Genomic DNA, 17,964 nt, shown 5'->3' with positions numbered 1-17,964 from the left:
AGAAATGTTAAAGAAAGGAAATCTATGCACAGCAAAAAAAGTAAGGAACTTTTCTAACATATTTGAAAAGGATTTTAACAGCAGAAACTTCTTGAACTATCACTGATACAGAAAAGATTTTTTGTATTTCTGCTCTGTTTTTTGAGAAAATTCATGAGATGTAAATACAGCATGCAGTGATGATAAAACAATTTATTTCAACAGAAACTCACAGGATGTTAAACTACTACTACCAAAGTCAGGCGTTTTTATTACAGTAGATCCAGATAGACTGTATCTTTTTTTTTTTTTTTTTTTTTTTTTTTTTTTCAAAAGGTATCAGAGTCCTGGAGAAGATCCAACAGATTGGCAGAAAGCTAAAATGTTTAGTTTTTTAAATCAATATTTAATGCAATAAACTGAAAGACTGGGTAATTGGGATATATTATCTCAGAAAAAAAAAATAATGGACTACTTTAAGAGGAGTCAGCTAACAGTTAAAGGAGGGCCATGGAAATTAATGCCGCTCAGCATTAGGTTACAGAAAAAGACTATCAAAGTGTCTTGACCTCTTTTCTCATGCAGTTACAGGTTTGACAGATAAAAATAATAGGTCTGAAATAGATGGCTATGTTATTACAAAGCTGTATCCCATGACACAATTTAAGAAAAAGGAGCAATGCAAAAATCAACATGGAACATACTTAAATGGATCAGAAAGCAGATAATTAACAGTTATTGTGTTGTTAATGTAAAARCAGAATCTTAAATGGAGCGTGTTTCTGGTTGGGATTTGCTAGAATCTTTTCATGTCTGCACTAATTACTGCTTATAGATTGTTGGTTAAAAAACAACTACAAATATATGTATGTATAATCATCACTGATAAGCAATACAAACTGAGAGACAGAGACAGGTCATTGTTCCAGGGTGATCTAGGTTTTATGCATGTGTGAGCAAAACATGGTTTCTACGTGGTTAAAAAAACAGTGTCATACATGTAGGATCAAAGAAGGTAGGCCATGCTTACGTAACATGAGATTCTCTCCTAGACAAGAGTATGTTTGAAACAGGATTTCACAGAATTAGGGCTGTAGCTACAGCTTGTAGCATGTAATTTTTTTTTTGGATAACAAAAAAAAAGAAAAATGAAACAATAGATGGTTTATATATTGGTGGTAAAACTTGCTTTCCTGTAGTTCTAACGTTTATGCTTCAAAAAAATACTGAGAAAAAACTGCAGTGACTCAGAAAGAAAGCCAGGAAAAAGGACTAACTCAAGGCTGCAGAAACATGACTTGTAATGAGAAATTTGGAAAGAGAGTCTAGTGCAACCAAAAGAAAGCTCATAGGGAAGCTTCATAATCATCAAAGTACCAACAATGGATAGAGAAATGTGATGAATATTTTCTGAAAGATGAGATTTTTTTAGTTCAATTATGAAGCAATCTCTGGGAATCTTCTGGCTAATTATAGATGAACAAGATTACTGCTATCTCATAGGTTACTTTTTTGCTTTATGCATTCCTTGAATTTTGCTTCCACTCTGTCAACTAAGCAAAATATGTATTTTCAGTGTTTGAGAACACTAGTTGGGCACACAGGTGGAGTCTGGTCATCACAGATGAGGGACAATATTATCATCAGCGGATCTACAGACCGAACATTGAAAGTCTGGAATGCTGAAACTGGAGAATGCATACACACTTTGTATGGACATACCTCTACTGTGCGTTGTATGCATCTCCATGAGAAAAGGTAAGAGCCTGTTGAAAGCTACAGCCATAGTTTGGCTTATAATTTCCACCACATTTATTGAATCCTAGAATGGTTCACATCAGAAGGGCCTTTTGGAGATCCTCCAGTCCAGCTCCCCCAGCTCAAGCAGGGTCATGTACAGCAGGTGTCCTAGGACCAAATGCAGATGGCTTTTGAATATTCCCAAGGATGGAGACTCCATAACATCTCTAGGCAATCTGTCTTCGTGTTCCACCACCTTCACGGTGAAGAAGTGTTTTCTGCTGTTCAAACAGAATTTCCTGTGTTTCAGTTTGTGCCCATTGCCTCTTGTCGTGTCACTGGACACCACTGAGAACAGTCTGGCTTCTTCTTCTTTATACCCTCTGATCAGGTGTTAATGCACATTGATAAGCTCTCCCTGAACGTTCACATCTCCAGGCTGAACAGTCCTAGTTCTCTTGACCTCTCCTTGTATGACAGATGCTCCAGTCCCTTCATCATTTTAGTAGCCCTTTGCTGGACTTGCTCCAGTAGCAACATGCTTCTCTTGTACTGGGGAGCCCAGCAGTGGACCCAGCACTCCAGTTGTGGCTTCACCAGTGCTAAGTAGAGGGGCAGGATCGCCTCCCCTGACCTGCTGGCAATGCTCCGCCTAATGCAGCCCAGGATACCCGTGACCTTCATGGCCACAAGGGCACACTGCTAGCTCATGGTCAGCTTGTTTTTCACCAGGATTCCCAGATCATTCTCCACAGAGCTGCTTTTCAGCAGGTCACCCCCAGCCTATACTAGTGTTYGGGATTCTGCACATCGCTTTGTTGAACTTCATGAGGCTCATCTGCCCATCTCTCCAGCCAGTTGAGATCCCCGTGAATGGCAGCACAGCCCTCTGGTGAATCAGCAGCTCCTCCCAGTTTTGTGTCTTCAGCAAACTTGCTAAGGTTGCACTCTGTCCCCTCATCCAGGTCACTGATGAATCAGTAAGCTGAACAAGACTGGACCCAGTACTGACCCCTGGGAGATTCTGCTAGCTAGAGGTCTCTGACTGGGCTTTGCGCCACTGATCACAACCCTCTAAGAGCCATCATTCAGCCAGTTTTCAGTCCACCTCATTCAGCCAGTTTTCAGTCCACCTCACTGTCAGCTCATCTAGTCCATACTTCATTAGAAAATGCTTCTAAAATTTCGACACACAACCTAACATTGATTAAAACACGAAGCAGACATAGTAGTCAAACTAAACTACATAAATCAACACAAAGGAGATGATTAATAAGAAGCAAAAGTGCAACAGTGCTAATTAATTAAAGAACAGAAAATTGTTATGTACTTTAATGATCTACCTTATTTCAAAACTATTTTCTTTGTCATGCAGTGATCCAGTCTCCTACACTGGAATAATTTTATCCTTAACAACTTTTCATCAGTGTTACAAACTTACTTACTTGTTTTACAGACTGACTTTTTGTATTGTCTCTGCAGCATTTTGTTAAAAATTTAACSAGTTATATCATAGTTTCTGCAATARCAAAGAGAGAGTAAGAAAGAAAGCTGCATTATTTGGTTAATGCATGAGGTATGGAGTTGTTGACAGAGTAGCCTTAGTTGTTGTTGGGGAGGGGGTGGTGGTTTGTTTTTTAGAATGCTGGGGTTTCATTTCCTATGCTAGCAATCACTGGAATTCCAGTAACATACTTCTTTTCTGTTCTAGTCTAAAAAGGCTTTTAAAAGTATAAACCATACAAATCAAGCAGAATAACTGATCTTTTACTGAAAGTAAACCTTCTAGAGATCATCTTTCTTTAATTGCTGTATTTAGTTACATCATTAAAACAGCATGTTCACAGTACTGGCCTTGAGCTCGGCATGTTCATAAGCTTTCATACATGGATACAATGATCCACATTTCTTCTGACAGCATCATTTTGCTGTTCAGCACTGCAGTGCCTTTTAAAGACTGTTTGCTAACTATATGGAATACACGGCTCCTGAGAGGTAAGGCAAGGAAGGAAAAGACTCAAGTCATCTGCAGCCCTAAAAAGAGGTCAAACCGAACCAGATATGTGGTGGCCAGTGGACTAATGCTATTTAGTGTCCAAAAGAAATTTCGGCTTGTAATTAATTGATTTGTGCCTACGTCCAGTTGTTTTAACACTTCCTATTTATCTAAGTACAGGAGGGGTTTTCTTGTTTCTCCAGAGTGGTCAGTGGTTCTCGAGATGCTACGCTGAGAGTTTGGGACATCGAGACAGGCCAGTGTTTACATGTTCTGATGGGCCACGTAGCTGCAGTTCGGTGTGTTCAGTATGACGGCAGAAGGGTTGTAAGTGGTGCATACGATTTTATGGTCAAAGTGTGGGATCCAGAGACAGAGACCTGTCTGCACACACTGCAAGGGCATACTAACAGAGTGTACTCATTACAGGTATGTGGTTTTCATCTGTTGCTATAGTTTCCTAAAGTAGCATTTAAAGTCTGTTTATTTCACCTTATTTATGAAATTGTGGGTACCTATTCAGTATCACACAATCCACAGGAATATAGGGACGTCTGTGATATYCCCCTCTTCCTTCTATTTTGTTATGCTAGTTATATAGTGTTGTCTTCATTTAGAGACYTAAGTTTTTAGAGAAGCATCTTTTAAAGTATACAGTACAGTAAGGCCCAAATCTCTGTCCCCACAAATTGCACAGGTTTGTGGGTTGCTTTGTTTTGAAGTCTTGCATATATTTTGGAGCTATGTTTTTGGTTTCCCCACAGAAATTATAATGGTTGTATTTTAAATAAATTAGATGATAAAGTAGTTTAAAACATGCCAAAAATAAAGAAAAATTGGTTGGATTAATGTTCTGAATTATGCAGATCTGTTTATACTTATTTTGTAGTCACATCTAGTTCCAAACTGTAATTCACAGTAAAGCTGGACCTAAAATTTTAATGCCCCAGCAGGATGTAAATCTCCAGCCTGCTACTTCCTCCTCTTTGAGTAGAGGCCAGATCTGCAATTGAGAGGCTTTGTCAACAGTGACATGTTATTATAGATGTAGGTTATTACTGGTACTACTTTGTGGCACAGCTCTATTGCTTCAAGTCACCCTACGGTCCGTTAAAACTCTTCTGGCAAAAATGCACGCAGACCTAATGGAGATTCTCCTTACCTTTACTAACCCAAAAGATCAACATCTTCATTAACACAGTCAAAGCATCACTCCCAGGCACTGCGAGGACAAAGAAATTGATTTCATGCTTTTGTGCCTATTCTCACTGCAGTCTGGCAGGACTAAAAAAGTTAACAAAATTTAAAATTGTGTAATTGTATGTGAACATGTTCTAATCTGCTTCACAGCACAGAAACTAAAGCTCAGTGCTAGAGACATTTTTCATAAATGGTTTCATCAAAAGCTATTTCTCTCCTTCACAGATTAAATATGAACAAATTACCTATTTGCTATTCTTTCTAAATAGGAAAATCTCCAGTCCTCCCCTTAACAGTCATATGCTGAGGAGTATTCTTTAGACAAGCAGCAAACAAGTTGAAAATGCTGTAATATAGAGCTCTTAAAATATTTAGGAAAGTTGTAGTTCATCTACTGCAGTTTGGGAACAGTGTTTCTGTTACTACGCCTTACTCTCACTAGTTGCTCTTATTTTGGCTGATGGATATTCATGGGTCTTCATGTCTCGTTCTGATACTACAGTAATACGGACCACCTGATTGGCTAGTGCTGCACACACGGATACTATTTCCTCTGCAAATACAGCATAGTATTCTAAAACAAAATTCTAGGGGGGCAGGTGACAATTGATGTTTAGAATTTTAGGCCTGAAATAGTCTGAAACAGCGAAACTTCKCAAATCAGACTGAAGGAAACACGTGACCCAGTCTGTCCTTCCCATTCCCACCTTCAAGCAGATTCAATTATATCTCAACATTTGCCCATTTGCAGCTCCCTCTAACATTTTCCAGAGATCCTCATGCAACAGTTTAAGGCTACTGACCATGTTCACTTTCTTAGTCGCCTCTCTTAGCTACCTTTGTAATAATCCACACACTCTCTAGGGTGCATGGACAACAGCTCAAAACCACTGATCCAAACTATTATTTATTTAATTGTAGCAATAATGAGGATAAAGTTTTTCTTGATGCACGACGTCATTAAAAAACTCTTTCTGCATAGTTCGTGGATGTGGATTGCAGTTAATTTGCTGTGAGGAAAAGAAAATAGAATCTGTTGAATCAATCTTCTTAGTTTTTCCACCCAAAAAGTCTGTTAGACTGCTTATCGTTCCTGTTGCTTTTATCTGAATTTTTTTTTCTCATATTTATCATTCTCCCTGCCTCCTTCCCACAGTGTTCTTTAGTAATGGTCATGACCACTAAGATGCTACAACATTTTTTTTTTTATTTTTTTTTTCTGAAAGCAAGGTGCCCAAAGCAGGATACAAAATTCTAGTCAAAGTCTCATCAATGCTTCTAAGAACAGAAAGGTTATTTTATATGCCTTACCTATCAGCATATCACTATTTCATAATGCCTCACCATCATTCTCCCAGGCTCCAGTTATGCCTTTATTCATTCCCACTCAAGCTCAGATCTCTGCAGTGGACTCTTGACTTTCATACTTTTTGCTTTGGGTCAGCTGTCACAGCTTAAATATCACCCAAATTCTAATGAAAATGCTAAATATCCAGACTCCTCTGGAACTCTCTTACACCCGTAACTACACCGTGAGCAAATTTTTGAACTGKATAGTATCCCTACATCAAATCTGTCCCCTTCTTTATGAAAATGTAGTGGAGACATCTGCTATTTCACATGACTTTTTACCATGTCCTAGGAAAAAATCAGATTGGTTATACTGGTTCTCCCACAAATGTGYGTTTACTATAACTTCTCGCATTGCTAAGGGTTTAAAAACAGATTGATTATTTGATAGTACCTTCTGGAAATTGAAGTTAAGCTGAAGGATCCACAATTCCCCATCTCCCATCAGCATCTCCTTCAGTAATGAAAGAAGTTGTATTTACCATCCGAACCTCATCTATCTTCCGTGAGTTCTCAAAGATAGCAGCAGATGTCTCTGAGATTGCCTTAAAACTGCTTGCCTTTTGCGGTTCTTCCCCATTCTTGCTGAAGTTCATACTCAGTTGCTCCTGGTGCTAGCTCACATTCACATGTCTGAGGACTGAAGCAAGAAAAAGGTTGGACAGTTGGCCACATTTGGTGTTTCCTTCCTGCTGAGCATAAATGAACTTTTTGCTTGGCCTTCCTCTTGTTTCTTTATAGAATAGTGTTTTGTCATCCTTAATGGCTTTTGCTAGTTTTATCTTGTTTTGTGCCTTACCTTTCTTGTTTTGTCCCAGTATGCTCTTTCATAYACATCTCTTGATCTAGTTTCTACTTACTGTACAATTCCTTGTGCTTTAGCCAAGTGAGTCTTGATAATTTACTACACTTCCTGCCTTTCCTGCACACAAGGATAGTTTGTGTCTTTAAGAAAGTGCCAGCTCCCCTGAACTCTTCTTCCTCTCAGAGACTAGATACATAAAAACCTCATGGGAAGGAAGTCTCAACTTATTGAAGTATTCCTCCTTGAAGCCCGCTGTTCTTATTCTACTGCTCTTTTTCCTTCTCCTTTTAAGAATCTTGGACTCTTATGTCATTGTCACTATCATTCAAGTTACTTTTTCACTCAACTTTATATTCTCTACACATTCATTCCTCTTGGTCAGAAGTGTCTCATCTCTTAGTCGATTTCTCTACATGTTCATGTTCTACATATTTCTGGTTCATAAATAAATGAAGCAGCAAATACATACACACACACTCCAAGAATTCAGACAGCTGTGTTAGCTTGTATTGCTCTTGCAACGTACATCTACAAAGTTAAAAAGTTCCTTACTGCACACAACTATGATTCAGATAGAGAGTGTGTGTGTGTTTGGGGGGGAGGCTTAACAGCATTTTTCCTTCATCTTCCTGTTTTGGCTTTTGTACAGATGATTCTGGTTTAATGATGTTGCGCTTGTACAGCTTCAAGTCCCTCATGCTTGTGAAAAGCAAGTTCGACTTCCAGAACAAAATTTTTTACTGTTTCTTTGCTGTACGTTGTAGTATAGTCAGGATTGTGTTTGAAAGTGTTGTACTGAATTATGCAAAAAACCCTCAGTCAAAAAACAACAGTCTTTTTCTCCTTGAACTGAGTACCTCATAGATCACGTCTGTAACAGGAAATTATGCTGACTGTGAATCACTTGCCCTGATACCAAACATGGCCATTCAGTGCTTACAATGAGTTCTTATTTTGTAATGCCATTTCCAAATATATCTAATGTTGCATTTAGTGAGTTAAACGCTTCATAGCCTTCTTCATACACAGCACATCATAAGACCCTAATATGATTGCTTGTAATAGATCTACCTTTCTTGTAGTTTGATGGTATCCATGTGGTGAGTGGATCTCTTGACACCTCCATCCGAGTCTGGGATGTGGAGACAGGAAACTGCATTCACACGCTAACAGGCCACCAGTCTTTAACAAGTGGAATGGAACTCAAGGACAATATACTGGTGTCTGGGAATGCCGATTCTACCGTCAAAATCTGGGACATTAAAACAGGACAATGTTTACAGACATTGCAAGGTGAGTTTAAACTTCTCTGATGTAGATCAAGCCAAGTGCAGTTACCTATACTGTATATTCTATAAAAAAAMTGTAAAAACTACATACAAAGTAACAACTACAGACCATTTACAAGTCAGATACCATTTTTCTGATGACAGCTGTATTATCTTTCTTCGAGTTAGAAGAACAAAATGTATTTAATCTAATCTATTCAGATCACTTGCCTATTATGAAAGGCAGATGGTCTGGGTTGATAGAAATTTGCTGCGGGTATATTAGCCTAATAAACCGCAGAAATATGTAGGAAATGGCATCTCAAAACAGTCTGTCAACGTATTTATTTAGGGGTCACTTGGATGTTTCCAAGGCTACTGATTAATTGGATTGGGAGGCAAAGCACACTGTCTGTTGCAATAAATCAAGAGAAATGAGTGGAAGACATTTCCTTTATTTTATAAGGAAGAAAGATTTCCGTTTGCATTTTGACAGTTGCCACTCAGGCGTGCACACATGAGCCCACTGTTTTCTTTCCCTAAACAGACAATGATGTCTTATATCATTCTCTTATATCCTACCCAGTATCCCTGAAATTAATTTCATCATAGACTCTACTGTTTTAGCTCTTCTTAAGYATTTACAGCTACTGACTGAAATTAATAGCGGCACCACCATTTTCTGTAATTGAGAATTAGGAGTGACCTCGTAGTAACCTCTTCAAAGAGGTTTGGAGATGAACACCTACAGGTTCTGTGGGCACCTCACTCCGCATGGTTAGGTTCATTTGCACAGATTTCCAAGCGCACACTTGCCTCACTGTAACAGATCACCATAAAGAAGGAAATTCTGGGCAGTTTTTCTATACTTACATTTGCTCTTGAAAATACATGGACAAATCCTGAGTTAATACATCTAGTAGATAAACACCTGCATGCAAATATACAGGTATTTAGTTTATAGGCAYTGCTGTCTGTTTTTGCTGTCTAATTACAAACAAAAATGTTTTGGTTTTAGGTCCCAACAAGCATCAGAGTGCTGTGACCTGTTTACAGTTCAACAAGAACTTTGTAATTACCAGTTCAGATGATGGAACTGTAAAACTTTGGGACTTGAAAACGGGTGAATTTATCCGAAATCTAGTCACATTGGAGAGTGGGGGRAGTGGAGGCGTCGTGTGGCGGATCAGAGCTTCTAACACAAAGCTAGTGTGCGCAGTCGGAAGCCGGAACGGGACTGAGGAAACAAAGCTGCTGGTGTTGGACTTTGACGTGGATATGAAGTGAAGGGCAGAAAGATGAATTTGTCCAAACATGTAGACGATGTTCTCCTTTCCCTCCCCCTGAAAAAAAAAAAAACACATTGAGGAGCCAAAATTGGCTTCTCCGCACCCAAACCGCGCCCGGGTGGTGCTACCTTTGCAACGTGGTGGCCGATGGACACCAAGGTTTGGCCTGGAGATAACGTCTCCAAAGACGAGCCGGCTCGGTCTTCGGGCCACCTCGGTCCTGCTCCTTCCACCTTCTCCTTTCCTCCCGGGGCCCTCGGGTCGCGACTCGGGACGGAAACCCCGGTTGGGCGCGGCCGCCCCGTTTCGGGGGAAGAAACGGCGGGAAACGGGGCGTTTCGGGGCTTTTCGTCTCCGCAGATCCCTGCCGGGGAGCGCGATGCCGAGCCAAGGAAACGTGCCGGGTGAAGGACGGGCAAGCCGCCTGCCTGCCCGACTACCTGGGGACCTGCCTGAGGACGCCGGACCCGCAGTACCGCACCTTCGACGGCGCGACCGTCGCCTTCCCGGCCGGCTGCGCCTACACCGTGGCCAAGTCCTGCGGCGGCGATCGCGCCCTGGAGCCCTTCGCCGTCGACGAGAGGGAGGAAGAGGAGGAGGAGGAAGAGGGCGGCAGCTCCCGGGGGTGGCTGGCCGGCGTCCACGTCTACGGCTACAACATCTCGGTGCGCGCGGGAGGCGGCGGCGAGGTCCAGGTGGGTACCACCGCGGCGGCGGCGTTTTTCGGACGAAGCCTTCAGAGAAAAGCGGACGGGCGAAAACGCGCCGGGGAGCGAAATTAAAGCTATTTTGCAGGGTTAAGGGAGGCGTCTCCCGGCCGCCCTTCGCGCCGACGAGACGTTTTGAGCTCCGAAGTCGAAGCGGATGATTTTTTTCCCCTGAAACAGCTGCGTTTTGGGTTTTTTTTTATTATTATTATTCTTATTTTTTGTTGTTCCCGCGAAGGGGCGTTGCGCAACCGCGGGGACCTTCTGGCCGAGCCGCTGCCCGCCGATCGCTCCTCCCGGGACGCGACATCCCTTACGTAATCGGCGTGTGCAAACTCCAAAAAACAACAAAAAACAACAAAAAAACCCACCCCCAAAAACAATAAAAGGGATTTAACCCTTCTGCCGTCCCCAATTTCTTTTCTTCTCCAAGGTCAACCAGCAGCTCACCACCCTTCCCGCCAGCCTGGAAGCCGGGAAGATCGAGATCTCCCGAAACGAGGGCCGAACCATCCTGCGGACGGACTTCGGGCTGCAGGTGACCTACGACGAGGACCTGGCCCTCATGGTGGCGGTGCCCAGCAGCTACTTCGGGGCCACCTGCGGCCTCTGCGGCAACTTCAACGAGGACTCGGACGACGAGATGACGCTTCCCAACGGCGCCCGGGCTTCCAGCGTGGAAGAGTGGTTGGACGGTTGGCGAGATCCCACCTGCTGGGACCACTGCGGCGGGCGATGTCCCAAATGCGACCGGGAGCGGTGGCGGGCGGCGGGCGACTCCTCTCGCTGCGGCGTGATGGACGCGGCCTCCGAGGGGCCCTTCGCGGCGTGTCGCGCCCGCGTGAGCCCCGAGGACTACGTCGCCCGTTGCGTCTTGGAGGTCTGCAGCTCCGCGGGGGACCCRCGGACCTTGTGCCGGGCTCTGGAGACCTACGCGACCGCCTGCGAGGAGCACGGCGTTGCCGTCGCCGGCTGGAAGGAGGAGACGGGTTGCGGTGAGCTCGGACGGTTGGGTCCCTCGAGAGGTTTGGGGAGGCGGGCGGGTGGCCCGCGTGGGCTCGTGGCCCACCACCCGGCTTCGAACGCGCGGCAGATGCCACCTGACTCGGTCCCGCTCCTTGTGGGTGACCCCTGACCCACGGGATTAGGCTCCCCGCGGAGCTCTCCCAGCCACCGGGAGAAGGTCCTCCCCAACCTCCTCAGCTCCAAACTTCTGTCCTCCCTTGGAGACACCACCAGCAAATCTCCTTGTCTGGGGGGGAGGGAGAGGATGACACATGGGACCCATCCCACCTCCTTGGCCGGCCTCGTGGAGAAGAGCCAGGCCACCCTTTGCACGCCCAAGCGCCCRAGATCCACCTTCTCCAGCTTCAGGTGTCCACAGGGTAGAGAAAAGCGGGTGGTTTCGCGGGCCCCGGGGTGTTTCAGACGCCCCAAATCGCTGCAGACCCGACGCGGAGGTAGACGCGGCCGCGGCCGGCCGCCGTCGGTGCCTCGGGTTCCCGCGTCCGAGCGGAGTTTTCCCTCTCCGTTTCCTCCCACCAGCTCGGAGCTGCCCGGAGAACGACCGGTGCGACCCGAGCTCCGTCCCGGAGAGCGACGCGACCGTCCCGACCGAGAAGCGCGGCTGCGTCCACGGCGGACGTACCTACGGGGCCGGGCAGGAGTTTTGGGAAGACGGGAGCTGCCGTACCCGTTGCAGATGCGACGGCGGCCGGGGCGAGGCTCTCTGCCGGGAGGCCTCCTGCAAGGTCCACCAGACGTGCGCCSAGGTGGACGGCGTCTACCGCTGCGTGGCCAACAAGTACTCCACCTGCGTGGGGACGGGCGACCCTCACTACACCACCTTCGACGGGCTGAGGTTCGACTTCCAGGGCACCTGCGTCTACCAGTTGGCCGCCGTCTGCGCCGACGACCCGGCGCTGGTCCCCTTCCGCGTCACGGTGGAGAACAACAACCGGGGCAGCAGAGCCGTGTCCTTCACCAAGACGGTGACCCTCGAGGTCTACGGCAACGTCGTCACCATGAGCCAGGAGCACCCGCGCAAGGTCAAGGTAGGGTTGGGGGGGAGGGGAGGGTCGCCCTGGAGAGGGGGGGGGGAAGAGGGAGGGTGGCGAATCCCCCTCTTTTTCTCCAGCGCGGGAGCAGCCCGTTTGGGTTTAAATACTTTATTTTTAGGCACTTCGCCTCAAGCAATTTCTCCTAAAAAAAAAAAAAAAAAGAAAGAAAGAGCAACAACAACAACAAAAATAATCGTTTCTGGTGTGCTGGAAATGGAGCGTTTTTGCACAAACGGTGCAACCCCCCCCCCCCAAAAAAAAAAAACCCAAAACCTCGCCAAAAAGGGAAGCCAAAATTACTCCCAAGTTCAACAGCGCCCGGTTGCTTTCGCGGTTTTCCCCTCTCCTCCGGCAGCCGCGGAGTGACTCAGTCCTGCTGGAAAAGCTCCAGTTCCCTCCCCGCCCCGCGCCCGCGGGGCCTCTTTTCCTCCAAACGATGACGTTCTCCGGCTGGATTTTGGCTTTAGGTGGGGGGGAGGCGGCGGAACGGCCCCCCCCCGCGACCCGCTGCCCAAGCCGAGGAGCTTCCCTGGAAGATTCCCCCTCCCCTCCCCAAAGCGGGGGGCGGTTTGGGGTGCTGGGTCAGCACCGGGACATCCCGTTGGAGACGTAGCTAGGTCCTACACGATGGTTTCCACCAGACCTCCAGTAGTCCGACTATTGGGGTTGGGGGGTCCTCCCCAACCTCCCCAGCTCCAAACTTTCGTCCTCCCTTGGAGACACCATCAGCAGATCTCCTTGTCTGGGGTTGGGGGGGGGAGGAGAGACATGGGACCCATCCCACCTCCTTGGCCGGCCTGTGGTCTCTAAAGCCTCGAGGAGAAGATCCGGGCCACCCTTTGCTCAAGCGCCTGAGATCCACCTTCTCCAGCTTCAGGTGTCCGTAGGGTAGAGAAGCTCCAAGAGGTAGGAACCCTCTTGGGTTGACCTTACATCAGCCCCAAACCCTCCCCTCAACTTCCACCGGCGCTGAAGCACCTCGACCCCCCCCGTCCCTGCCTCCAGCTCCAGCGAGACCTTTGCAACCCAGCAGCACCAGGGGCTCCGCTGGCGGAGGACCCACCGGTGCTCTTCCCCCCAACCCTTGGCKGCCAGGTCAACGGCGTCTTCGTGGAGCTGCCGTTCTCCCACGAGGACCTCTTCACCGTCTACGCCAGCGGCGTCCACGGCTTCGTGCGCACCCGCTTCGACGTGCGGGTGAGCTTCGACTGGTACAGCTACGCCCGGGTCATCGTGCCCCAAGCCTACGCCGGCGCCGTCTGCGGGCTCTGCGGCGATGCCGACGGCGACCCCGACAACGACTTCGTGGCGCCGGACGGGCGCTGGTTGACCGACCCCGTCCAGTTCGCCGACAGCTGGAAGGTGGCCGACGTGCCCGGTTGCTCGGCCGGTTGCGTGGGCGACTGTCCTCTCTGCAACGAGGAGCAGAAGAAACCCTACCGGGGCGACGGCTACTGCGGGGTGATGGCCGGGGCCGGCGGGCCCTTCGCCGCCTGCCACGCGGCCCTCGACCCCGCGCCCTTCGTYGAGGACTGCGCCTTCGACGTCTGCCAGTACAGAGGCCACCGGGACACCTTGTGCAGCGCCGTCGCCGCCTACGTCACGGCTTGCCAGATCCAGGGCGTCCCGCTCCGGGCTTGGAGGACGCCCGATTTTTGCGGTGAGTGAGGTCGGAGAGGCTGCAAAACCCAGCGGGCCACCAAACGCCTCCAGAAGTGGGTCCCAACGCCTCCAGATTCGGGTCCAAATCCCTCCAGAATCAGGTCCCAAACATCTCCAAGACTGAGTCCAAACACCTCATGAATCAGGTCCAAATGCCTCCAGAATCAGGTCCCAACCGCCTCCAGAATCGGGTCCAAACACCTTCAAAATTGGGTTCAAACACCTCCAAAACCAGGTTCAAACACCTCCAAAACCAGGTTCAAATCCCTCCAGAATCAGATCCCAAATGCCTCCAGAACTGGGTCCAAACGCCTTCAAAATTGGGTTCAAACACCTCCAAAACCGGGTCCAAATCGCTCCAGAATCGAGTCCCAAACGCCTCCTGAGTCGGGTTCAAACACCTCCAAAACCGGGTCCAAATCCCTCCAGAATCAGGTCCCAAATCCCTCCAGAATCGGATCCAGGCACCTCCAGAATCGGGTCCAACTGCTTCTAGAACCGGGTCCCAAAGGCCCCCAGATTGGCTCCCAGTACCTCCAAGAATGGGTCCAAATGCCTCCAGAATGGGTCCAAATGCCTCCAGAATCGGTTCCCAAATGCCTCCAGAAACAGGTCCAGACACCTTCAAAATTAGGTTCAAACACCTCCAAAAGCAGGTCCAAATCTATCCTGAATCGGACCCCAAATGCCTCCAGAATTGGGTCCAAACACCTTCAAGATTGGGTTCAAACACCTCCAAAACCAGTTCCAAATGCCTCCAGAATCGGGTCCCAAACACCTCCAGAATGGGTCCAAATACCTCCAGAATGGAGTCCCAGCCCCCTCCAAAATCAAGTCCAAACATCTCCAAAATTGGCTCCCAAAGCCTCCAAAACTGGGTCCCAAACACCTCCGAAATCGGGTCCAAACACCTCCAAGATTGGGTCCAAACACCTCCAAATTGGGTGCAAATGCCTCCAAAACTGGGTGCCCAGCACCTCCAAACCTGGGTCCGAACGCCTGCAGAATCGGGTCCAGCCGCCCCGTTTGCGACGTCTCCTTCCGGTGACGGGAACGTTTCCTTGCGATCGTTTGACCTTCTCCCTTGGCCGCCCCCAAGGAGTTTAGACGCGGATGTCCATGTGGGCGGATACATTTGCCCAAGTGGGATTTGTTCCTTCCTCATTCCCCCCCCCCMAAAAAATGGGGCAAAATAGGGCAACGTCACCTCCCTGAGGGATACRGGTGCTTGGCTACCAAAGACACCCGTGCCGAGCTTCGTGGTGGCCGCTTTGGTCCTCAACTGAAGCTTTGTGGTGGCCACTTTGGTCCTCACTTGGAAGCTTTGTGGTGGCCACCTTGATCTTTGCTCAGAAGCTTTGTGGTGGCCACCTTAATCTTTGCATGGAGGCTTTTGGGTGGCCACCTCGATCTTTCTCCAGAAGCTTTGTGGTGGCCACCTCAATCTTTGCATGGAGGCTTTTGGGTGGCCACCTCGATCTTTGCCTGGAGGCTTTTGGGTGGCCACCTCGATCTTTGCCCAGAAGCTTTGTGGTGGCCACCTCGATCTTTGCCCAGAAGCTTTTTGGTGGCCACCTTGATCTTTGCCCAGAAGCTTTTTGGTGGCCATTTTGATCCTCACCCTGAAGCTTCGTGGTGGCCGCTTGGGTCTTCGCTCCGACGCTTTAGGGGTGCGAATCTGAGCCGTTCTTGACGTCCCCCTTCCGTTTTTCTCCCAGGCCCCGTGTGCCCCCGTAATTCGCACTACGAGCTCTGTGGGACCGGCTGCCCAGCCACGTGCCGGCGGCCGGCGGCCGCGGCCGATTGCGACGCGCCSTGCGCCGAAGGCTGCTTCTGCGACGCCGGCTTCGTGCTGAGCGGGGACGAGTGCGTGGCGGCGGCCGAGTGCGGCTGCGAGCACCGGGGCCGCTACTACAAGCTGGGCGAGGACTTCTACGCCGACGGGTCGTGCCGGGAGAGGTGCACCTGCCAGCCCCGCGGGGCGGTGGCGTGCCGGGAGACCTCCTGCGGGCCCCACGAGGAGTGCCGGGTGGAGCGCGGCGTGCTGGGGTGCCAMGCGGTGGGCTACGGCAGGTTGGTGGTGGCCGGCGACCCTCACCACGTGACCTTCGACGGACGCTCCTTCCACCTCCGGGGCTCCTGCACCTACGTCTTGGCTCGGCTCTGCAAGCCGGACCCTCGGTTGGCCAACTTCTCGGTGCTGCTGGAGAACCACAGCCCCGGGCGGGCCAACGTGGTCCTCGTGAAGAAAGTGGTCGTCTCCGTCCACGGCTACACGGTCACCATGGAGCGGGGGCGGACGTGGGAGGTGACGGTGAGTCCGAGCGGGCCTTTTCCACCGCTTTCCCGCGCAGGGGGGGATCCCACCTCACCCTAACGCGGTCCACGTCTTCCCTTCGGCGCAGGTGAACGGCGAGCGCTACACGCTGCCGCTGGCCACGGCGGACGACAAGCTGCGGATCAGCCAGGAGGGGACCAACGTGGTCCTCGACGCCGCCTCGGGTCTCCAGCTCCTCTACAACACGGCCTCCTACCTCCTGGTCACCGTTCCCAGCAGCTACCAGGGCCGCGTGTGCGGCTTAGGAGGCAACTACAACGGCAAGAAAGAMGACGACTTCCAGCTGCCCGACGGGACCGCGGCGCGGAGCGTGGAGGAGTTCGTGGCCTCCTGGAAGGTCCCCGCGGAGGACGGAGCGTGCGCGGACGGCTGCGGCGCCGACTGCCCGGCTTGCGACTCCGCCGAGACGGTTCCTTACCGCTCCGGAGACTCCTGCGGGCTCATCCAAGATCCGGCAGGACCTTTCGGGAAGTGTCACCCTCGAGTGAGCCCCGTCGAGTATTTCCACCACTGCCTCTACGACGTGTGCGCGGYGAACGGCGCCCGGGACACCCTCTGCCAGAGCCTCCAAGCTTACGCGGCCGCCTGCCAAGCCGCCGGGGCCGAGATAGCCGCCTGGAGAACGGCCACCTTCTGCCGTAAGTGCCCGATTCAGCCATTTTTCGCTCGATTCTGGTGGGGGAGRACAAAACCCCTCCCTGTTCCTTCCACCAGCTGGACCAGAGCCGCCAGCGAGGTGGGTAAAATCTCGCGGGCAGCDTTGCCTTTGGGTTGAAAAAAAAAAAATCCAGAAATGCTTTTAGATGCTCCCCAAACAAGCTGATTTCAGCTTCAGTTACCCACTTGCCGCTGAAAAAAGTCTCGAAAACACCAAAAATTCCAGCTCGTCGCCTCCAAAACGTCGGTTCTGCCCTCAAAGCGTTGGGAAACGGGCGTTTTTCGGCTCTCGCGTGGCGGCAATGCGCTCGCGCGCGGCTGCGCGTAGGGCAGACGACCTGGTTTGGAGCTAGAAGCAGGTCCGGGTCGTCCTGACATCAACCGGAGCCGTCAGAAACGCCCCGGGGTTGTTGGGTGGACGTTGGCCGCTGTCACGTCCCGTCCGCTGGAGGGTTGCCTTTACGGCAAGGCGGCCACCGCCGGAGTGACGTTGGACCTCTTCCCACCAGCCCTCTCCTGCCCGCCCCACAGCCACTACGCGCTGTGCACCCGCTCGTGCGACTCCACCTGCGCCAGCCTCTCCGTCGCGGCCCCGTGCGGCCGGAGGTGCTTCGAGGGCTGCCAGTGCGACGACGGCTACCTCTTCGAYGGGGCGGCCTGCGTCTCCGTAGAGCGCTGCGGCTGCGTGCACCAGGGGCGGTACCTCAAGGTGAGGCCGAGGTCGCTTCGTTTGAGGACGTGGGGCTTGGAGCACGCGTGGCTTGGAGGACACGTGGTGTGGAGGATGTGGGGCTTGGAGGACACATGGTGTGGAGGATGCGGGGCTTGGAGGACACGTGGAGGACACATGGTGTGGGGGATGTGGGGCTTGGAGGTCACATGGTGTGGAGGATATGGGGCTTGGAGGACACAT

The 17,964-nt window shown here is 49.9% G+C and overlaps 2 protein-coding genes and 1 long non-coding RNA gene across 4 annotated transcripts in view; 2 read left to right on the top strand and 1 right to left on the bottom strand.

Moving 5' to 3' along the window:
• Nucleotides 1-9,691, top strand: part of FBXW7 (F-box and WD repeat domain containing 7) — a 147,177-nt gene extending 137,486 nt beyond the window's left edge. For both annotated transcript variants that reach the window (XM_085300625.1, XM_085300624.1), the window contains 4 exons: nucleotides 1,556-1,737; nucleotides 3,919-4,144; nucleotides 8,153-8,363; nucleotides 9,357-9,691. In XM_085300625.1, the coding sequence (XP_085156751.1) occupies nucleotides 1,556-1,737; nucleotides 3,919-4,144; nucleotides 8,153-8,363; nucleotides 9,357-9,625 (888 nt within the window). In that variant the 3' untranslated portion in view covers nucleotides 9,626-9,691. The remainder of the gene's footprint in view (nucleotides 1-1,555; nucleotides 1,738-3,918; nucleotides 4,145-8,152; nucleotides 8,364-9,356) is intronic.
• On the bottom strand, nucleotides 4,138-8,228 carry LOC146598253 (uncharacterized). The gene is made up of 3 exons (XR_014895291.1): nucleotides 8,142-8,228; nucleotides 6,748-6,905; nucleotides 4,138-4,937 (listed from the first exon to the last, which is right to left on the bottom strand). It is a non-coding gene; the product is annotated as an uncharacterized LOC146598253 (long non-coding RNA).
• Nucleotides 9,637-17,959, top strand: LOC146598251 (IgGFc-binding protein-like; the record flags this gene model as incomplete). The annotated part of the gene is made up of 8 exons (XM_085300669.1): nucleotides 9,637-9,644; nucleotides 9,815-10,322; nucleotides 10,768-11,329; nucleotides 11,880-12,388; nucleotides 13,490-14,054; nucleotides 15,775-16,370; nucleotides 16,462-17,032; nucleotides 17,561-17,959. Coding segments are annotated over exons 1-8 (3,718 nt in total), but the record flags the coding sequence as incomplete, so codon positions are not given.
• Between the last annotated feature and the right edge of the window lie 5 nt (nucleotides 17,960-17,964).

This window comes from Rhea americana, unplaced genomic scaffold (assembly GCF_003343005.1).
Source record: "Rhea americana isolate MKP2758 unplaced genomic scaffold, rheAme1 scaffold_167, whole genome shotgun sequence".
NCBI classification, from domain to species: Eukaryota; Metazoa; Chordata; class Aves; order Rheiformes; family Rheidae; genus Rhea; species Rhea americana.
The sequence above is the reverse complement of the archived record's forward strand: the minus strand, read 5'-3'. Positions and strand labels throughout refer to the sequence as shown.